This window comes from Dipodomys spectabilis, unplaced genomic scaffold, assembly GCF_019054845.1.
Source record: "Dipodomys spectabilis isolate Male_0828 unplaced genomic scaffold, ASM1905484v1 ptg000066l, whole genome shotgun sequence".
Classification (NCBI taxonomy): Eukaryota; Metazoa; Chordata; class Mammalia; order Rodentia; family Heteromyidae; genus Dipodomys; species Dipodomys spectabilis.
Genome location: NW_024870743.1, coordinates 7,862,059 through 7,870,162, shown reverse-complemented (window position 1 = coordinate 7,870,162; position 8,104 = coordinate 7,862,059). Strand labels below are relative to the sequence as shown.

The window sequence follows — 8,104 nt, the reverse complement described above, 5'->3', positions numbered from 1 at the left end:
AAATCCTAGACCTCTTATATTGCAAGTTGAAAGAAAGTAAAGTTCCAGTTCAGAAATCAGAGAATCTTACAAATTATTCAATAGCTGGAGAATAAGGTCTTAGCTTCTTTATGTTTTCAGGAAGAAAGGAGAGCAGTTGGCTGGGTGGCTCACGCCTGTAATCCTACCTACTCAGGAGGCTGAGATCTGAGGATCATTGTTCAAAGCCACCCCAGGCAGGAAAGCCTGTGAGACTCTATCTCCAATAAACCACTCCAAAAACTGGAAGTGGCGCTGTGGCTCAAGTGGTAGTGTGCTTACCTTGAGCTAAAGAACTGAGGGACAGCGCCCAGCCCCAGAGTTCAAGCCCCACAACCAAAAAAATAAAAAGAAAGAAAGAAAGGAGAGCAGATATCCTTTGCAAAAAGGCTTATAAGCTTCCTGGCTCACCTCAGAACATCCTAGCATCCTCCAGTTCCTTACTTTTCCTTTACTTCTTTATCTTCTCAGCTTTACTTCTAGTTATATATGAGTCAGAAACATATTCCAAAAGTGAGACTACAGCTCATTGTGCAAATCTCAAATTTTATTTTATTTAACTTTAGGCAGAGCTGCTTATAATCCAGCTACCCATGAATGTTTCTGACCCCTAGATCTTCACACCCACTTTAAAAATAAATGTCAAATCACTTTACATTGTTTTGAAAAAGTCTAGGTGTGTGTATAATTAAAATTTGAATTACCAGCTATAGTTATAACTGTATAAGACCATATATGTTATGTGAATGTATAAATATATAGAATATATATCTATGATACACACAAATACGTGTTTGTACATATACATTCTGCTAATGGTTAATTGTATTTCAAGAGACATAGGAACACATACTCTTCTCTCTCTCTCTTTTAAACTTGCAGACTATTGTATGTGTGGTGAATCATCACACAAACTACAGTCTTTTCACTTGTTTAAAAAGAGACAGTATGGCTCCATCCTCCTCTATCACGGGTACCAAGGAAAGAAAAATGAAACAGGCAGAAGAGAGTTTGGAAGAAACGCCAGTGAATAAAAGAAAATTAGATGGCTCTATCATGACTGTGCAATTTATTATTAAGTTCACTTAAATTTAATGCTGCTCTATTATTAGATGACAAACACATTAATGTCATAGGGATGTTGAAAGCATATCACAAAACATAAGTAATAACTAATGTGATGTCTGAAGACTATTCAAGACACATTGATGATAAAAGTAATTCACTATTTTGAAAACATCAAAGTGTCATTATTCAAACCAAGGCACTCACTGAAGAAGCATGCTATATGGGGGGGGGGAAGCATGAACGGTTTTTAATCTAGTGAAATCATGTAACAGGGTTGAACTTAAAGCTCAAGTCTGACTGAGATTAAATTTTGCAAGTATTTTCTAATTGCAAGTTAAATTACTCTCTTAACAAATTGCTGTTATACTGAGGGACTTACTTGTTTTTAATATTGAGAAACACTTTATAAGTATCAATGGATCATTGGTATATTTTTTACTTAAAATGCAACATATTTAGCCACCACAGACTTCCTTTTTTAAAAGAAGGAATACACTTTCAAATGAGGACATTTTGTAGCTGATTCTGTTTCAGAGTATACACAGCTCTTCTCTTTTATTTTAAAAATAATATGTATGGTAAAGCACTATTAGAAGTATCTGTCTTTTATACTTTTCTTCTTTTCCTTTTAGTGGTAGTTTGGGTTCCAGATTTGCCCCAGAAATTAGCAGAGTGGAAGACAGGAAAGATTTCCTATGCCATGGTCCCAGAAGGCAGGGCAGGCCCCATCTCAGGCCCAGGCCCCTAGTGAAGCCATATTCGCTCCAGGACACTGAAAGCCAATGCTAATGCTAAATGCTTATTAAAATGTTAAGAAAATGTGGCTTAATTTTTATAGGTCTTTTGTTTCAATCTAGTGATGTGCTATTAAAACCATCATAAAAGTCAAGTGAATCTCGTGCCTTCAACAATTTTCACCTTTTGGGACTTTGTAGCCTCATCAATGATACCCTAAAAACAGAAACCTTTTGAGAAATAAAGCTGCTAGATAATATTTTGATAGACTCTTCCCATGATGTATTTTTATAGACTTTTTCAGCATTGGTTTTTGTTAACATTGACCAAGAAATAAACAATTATTTTGATAGGAATAGGAGAAACCTTACCAAGCTTTCAAGTTTCTTTCATAGTCAGAATATGTACAAGTATTATCATCAATGAGATCCTTGATAGAACAATGCAATCACGAATACTACTTTAACTGCCCAACTCTTGTTTTCATTGCCACCTTGTTTGAGCAAATATCTTTCTTTTTCCTGTTAAAGTAATCCTTTTCATAAGAAGGAAATCAGAGAAAAGAGATCTCAAAATTAGGTGTGAGAGACTCACTCATGTCTTTGGCTGAAGTCGCACTTTTTGAGTGACAGGTGGAAGACAAAATGCCAAGAAGGAGTCTTGTTGGATCAAGTGCTTATGATGGTGTTTAATATAGCAGGGAGCCAAGGTACAGTAGTAGGTCACAGTAAAGAATATGGAGTTTGTAGATACAGTAAATAATTTTGGTTTATGATCTGCGGTCTGCTATTTGTCAGAGTAATAAGTCAGGGAAATAAATGACTTTCAGTTCCCCGTACATGCAGCAGTTAAGTCAATTGTTACAAAACTTTTGCTGTGGTATGTGATGAGAGAAAAGCATATGCGTTTAAATATATCTTTTTAAAAAATAAATCACTCGATAGACTTAAGAAAAATAGTTCATATTTCGTTGATTTGACCCTTTGATTCAGGATTAGGGAATGAATCCAGAATGAAAACCCACCAAAGAAAAGAAAACAACAACAACAACACTATAACAACGATGACAGCAACAAAATCCTAACAAAACAAAAATGCATTATTTGCTATGGAAAAAGGCATTTCCAGTCTCAGCTAACCTCAACTAGTTTTTATTGCATTAATACAATGCCAAGAAGCTGGCTTTGGCCATATATATTTGCTGCCCACTAGATGATAGCTGTCAATGTGTGATGATTGAATTCAACAAGTAGCTAAACACCATCCTTTGACAAGGTCCCTCAAAAGAGAAATAGATGCTGCACAAGGGTATCTCACCAATGTCAACTAACAGTTAATTAGGCTAGAGCTGCAGCCAGAAGAGAGAAGTTCACAAGCCCTTACCCAGGGAAGGAATTTTACACAACCTTAATGTTTTGACACACACCTTCCCCCCCCCCCCCTTTTTGTCCTGATCCTACAAATACTCCCCATTTTTCTGAAATCACTTGTGGGCCTGGCTAAGGAAGCATGAAGACAAGCAAGATTCCTTGGGAAGAAGACCAAAAGAGATAAAGAACAAATAGAAATGCAAATGGGAAATGGTAATGATATTTAAAAAAAACAAAGAGAAAAGAACCTTCAGGGAACCTGCTAACAATGTCCACCAACCAAAGCAGCAAATCCTTTTAACTGACAGAAATTCAGTACAATACACACAGTAATGAACAACTCCACCAGTACTAGGGCTGCTGTTTATCTCCCCCTCCCACCCTCAGATAAACTACAATATATTCAAAAACAGAATTCTCATACTATCTGAGAAAAATAGAGTGAAAAAGGCAACGTTTAGCTAAGCTCTTAGCTAAATCCACTCTTAATGGCCCCCAGTATTTAAACTATCATGGATTAAAGCCATGAAAATAAAAATTTCAATTTGAAATTTTATTAGCATGTTGCTAAAATGGTCAATAAAAGCATCAACACGATAGGCTTTGTTGACATCGTCGGAAAACTGCGGTCTCATTTTCAAAATGTCATCTCCTCCTTCCCACCGTCTGCGACCTCTATGGCAGGAAAAGCCAAAGTAAATACACGGGCTATGTGGTGGTCCCAAGGCTGGTTTTCTAGACTATTGCTGGGTCTACCCCTGCCCCGTCCCCCTTCTGTCCAAATTCTTAAAACATATGCCTTTTATTTATTTATTTATTATTTAGTTTTAAAATGCAGCCCAAGGAGGCAGCGATCTAGAGTTCAGCACACTGAGCGCCCTTCTCCAAGTTTCAGGCACCCGGTAACTTGCTGTGTTTCCCAGGCGGGGCCGGCTCTCCTCCTCCAAGGAGCTGCGTCATTTTCCTCCCGGGAGGGACCTGGAACGCTCCCCTTCCATCCGTCCCGGGACACCCCCCCCCCCCCTCCAACTCCCGGGCAAACGCGGGTCAGGGGTTGGTTTCTGCTTCCTTTGATGCAAACAATGGGAAGCAAAATAATAATAATACGAATAATACCTATCAACCTATCTAAGCGTAGCTGGGAGCCTGGAATGCTGTGTCCCGAGACCTGGGAAGTGGAGAGCTGCCGAGTCCCGGGCAGTCTTCGGATTACCCGCCCCCCGCAGGGGTCCCCGAGTGCTCTGTTCTGGGCACTAGTCACCATCCACGCTGGATTTCTTGGGGGTTCTGCAGCCCGGGGGACCCCTCGTTCGGGAAGCGCGTGTGCGCGCTCCGAACAGACCAGTCCTCCTCCGCGGGCCTGCGCGTCACATCTGGGGCAGCTGATGGTGCCTTTGCAGCCCGGGGCAGTCGTTCCCCGGGGGGTGGGGGTGGAGGGAGGTCCTCTCCCCAAAAATAAGTCTCGCCCCGGCTCCCCTCGGGCCATTCCCGCTTAGATCCAAAGGGGAGAGCGCACGCGGCACGCTCCAGACACCATGTCCCGGTCTCCAGGCGCGCGCCGAGTCCGGGGCTCAGTTCCGGAGACCCCCACCCCCACCCCACCCACCCCGGGCCGCAGGCAGGAGGAGAGCGAGGTCGCACTCCCCTCCCCACCCCCACCCCCGTCCCCGCACTGACCCCCCCCCCTCCTCCCCACCCGGTGACTGCGGGCTAGGGGTGGAGGGGGTGGGAGCAGGGCGCCCCGGAACGGGGCCGGGGGCGGACGGACGGACCCCCACCCCGGGTCCCGCTACTCCTTGTCCACGAGGTCGAGGTCGGCGAGCTCCTGGAGCACGCGCAGGCGGCCGCTGGCGTCGAGGCGGCGCTTCTCGCGGATGAGGTCTTCCAGGCTGTGGAAGCGGGCCGTGTGCACCTTGTCCTCCCCGAGCTGCACCTGCAGATAGTAGGGCGGCGAGCCGGCGGGCACCTCCCCGCCGGCTTTGAACTCGCGGTTGCCGAAGCGGCACCAGGCGGCGAAGCTCTCCGAGTTCGTCCAGCAGATCTCCTCGCTCTTGAGGCCCAGGTGGCCGCAGGCGTTCTGCACCACCAGCTCGGCCAGCAGCGGGCGGTAGCGGTACCAGCTATTCACCACGCGGCCCACCGTGGCCGCGCCCGCCTCGTGCAGGCTGTCCTGGCGGATCTCGCCCCGGTGCAGGTGGATGATCTGCCCGCCGCCCACGTACACGGCCCAGTGCGGGGCGGGTGCGGGCTGCTCCGGGGCCGGCCGCAGCCACAGCAGCTCCAGCAGGTCGCCGGGCTCGCAGAGCGCGGGCAGCGCAGACGCGGGGTACACGCTCCCGTCGGCGCCCTGAGGGGGCCCGTCGCTGGGCACTTTGGAGAAGATGCATTCCTGGCCCCGAAAGGCGGACACCTGAGTCTCGTTGAGAAGCAGCTGGTGCAGCAACTGGTGGTGGTGGTGGTGGTGGTGATGGTGGTGATGGTGGTGATGGTGGTGGTGGCGGCGGTTAGGGCTCTCTGGGCAAGGGGCGCAGCCCGGGGGGCCTTTCACGCCGAACTTGTCCGGCTGCCCGCGTTCGTCCAGGTCCTCCTCCTCATCGGAGAAGAAGTAAGCGACCCCGACCCGCAGCTCGTCCTTCTCGATCCCAGACGGGTCCCCCGTGGGCAGTTCGCTGTAGTTGAGGTGGGTGATGCGGTCCAGTTGATTGCCCATCAATGACACGGCCCCGGGCGAAGAAGGCCAGGAACTGGGATCTGCGCGAGGGGAAGAGGAGCAGCGCCTTCAGAATTTGGGGGGTGACCCTCCCGGTGTCCTTCCTTGAGAGGCACAGCTCTCCCCCCTCCCCTCCTTCCCTCCCTGCCTCTCCCCTTCCCCTCCCCCGCCCGGGACCTGCTACCTGCCCACGAGACCAGTGCTGGGACCACCAAGCGCCAGCCTCGTCCCCCGGGCCTTATTGGGGCAGGGAGAGAGGGTGCAGGAGACAGAAAGAGAAAATCACCAGTCAGCCAACCGGAGCCCACGCCAGCTGAGCTTCTGACCTTGCCCGGGAAGCCAGGTGTAAACTCTCCAGCACAGAATGGCCAGTGGGCTGACCAGGTCCCACCGGGAAGGAGAGCTGAGATGGTGGCAGCGTGGAGCGGGGCATCCACCCCGGGAGGGACAGGGGGGCGCTGGGAGGGGCCGGGGGCCTGGCGCCAGGCACCCCTGCGAGCCAGCTGCTGCGCCCGCGCGGTGGGGGTCTCCACGCTCGCCCACCACCCGCCCTGCTGGGCTTTGACACGAGGTTTCCCCTTCCCCACCCACACCCACCCACCCGTGACAGCGACTCCCACAATGACAACCAGCCAGACACCGGACACGAGCAACATTTTTTGCAGCCCCACATTTTGGGGGAGGAGAGCCCCAGCTGCCGACACAGAGACACTCAGACACACACGCACACACACACGGATCATGTCACAGACACCCACGACGACCAACCTTCGCGACCACCGACACACTGGCACAGGCGATCGCCCCCACCTCCGTACACCCCCACCCCCCAAGCAGCTTGCACACTTGCCGATCACGCAAAGCGCTCCAGGAGCACACACCTGCCCACGCCGGCAGGTAGGAGCTCCGTGCTCACTTTTGCTGGCCTCCTCCCCAGCCCAGCCAATCCGACTGCGCCAGGGCGAGGCTGCTGGGTCTATAAAATAACCTAACAAAGAGCCAGGAAGGGGGGGGGGAAGCCCATGTGGGGACACTAGTGTGTGTGTGTGGGGGGGGGTCCGCTGTCACCTCGACCTCCCCCCCCTCCCCGCGCGCCCCTCAGCCCAGCCCAGCAGCCCAACAACAACCGGACGAGGCCAACCCATTTCCAAACACCAAGACGAACCCCCGGCTCCATACCCGTGATTTCCCTGCTCCTGAGACCCCCAAACTCCTTTAAAGTCTCCTAGTCCCCATGGGTGCGGAAGGGCGGCTGGAGCGAGCGAGCGAGCGAGCGAGTCCTGCCCGGCACGGTGCGGTGCCCGGCGCGGCGCGGTCTCGGCGCGGTGCCCGGTGCGCTCGCCTCGGCGCTGGCTGGGGCGTCAGGTCCACCTGGGCGCTCCCCGGCTCCGCTCTGCTTTACCCCACCGCGCCGAGGACTCGATAAGTAGCCGGAGCCGCCGGGGCCAGGGCCCGCCCCGGCACGCGCTCATTGGTTGGGGCGGTGTCCTGGGTCTGTCAATCCGCTGGGGGTGGGCGGGATCGGTGGGGGGGCGGGTCTCCGGTGCGCCCCACCCCGCCCTGCCCCCTCCCAGTCCCCCAGCACGCGGGTGGAGGGGGGGGGGAGGGGAGGAGGAGGAGGGAGGCGCTCAGCCCTGTGGGTTCGAGTAGGTGTGATGAGACCCCCCCCCCCCCGGGGGTAGTGGTGGGGATGGGGGGGCGTGGCGCTCGTGCACTGCGGTGCTGCGCTTGGCACCCGCACCCCTCTCCCCTCCCTCCCCAGCTTCTCCCAGCTTGTGGTAACTGAGAGCCACACACTCCACCCGCCTGCCTTCCGTGTTCCAAAAGCTCAGGCTCCAGCAGGGAAGCGGCATGTGGGGGTGGAACTGAGAAAGAAAAAAGAAAGTCAGAGCACCCAGCCTTGGCCCAGACTTGCAAGTGGCCAAGGGGGCAGGGGGAACTCCTCATGGTCCGAGGGTCCCTGCGCCTGGCTTGGACCGTGGACCCTGATCTCTGATGTCCCCTGTCTAGAAGGACACAGAAGCCTCTGGAATCCCACTGTTGGCATTCAGGGTCTTTTCCTAGAACCAAGCGAAACTGCTGACCCAGCGCCTCCTCCTGCCTCCAGCACCCCTGTCACAAGTAAGCCCCAAAGTCTGAGGCTTGGCCCGCAGCCCCTTCCGTGAGACGTTTTGGCTTCTGGATTTTCTGTTACAGGACTGGA

The 8,104-nt window shown here is 51.9% G+C and overlaps 1 protein-coding gene across 1 annotated transcript; it reads right to left on the bottom strand.

The window, feature by feature from the left end:
- Nucleotides 1-4,965: 4,965 nt before the first annotated feature.
- Lratd1 (LRAT domain containing 1) lies at nucleotides 4,966-7,159 on the bottom strand. The gene is made up of 2 exons (XM_042680795.1): nucleotides 7,081-7,159; nucleotides 4,966-5,942 (listed from the first exon to the last, which is right to left on the bottom strand). The coding sequence occupies exon 2, from the start codon at nucleotides 5,899-5,901 to the stop codon at nucleotides 4,981-4,983; it is 921 nt and encodes a 306-aa protein (XP_042536729.1). The 5' UTR covers nucleotides 5,902-5,942; nucleotides 7,081-7,159; the 3' UTR covers nucleotides 4,966-4,980.
- Between the last annotated feature and the right edge of the window lie 945 nt (nucleotides 7,160-8,104).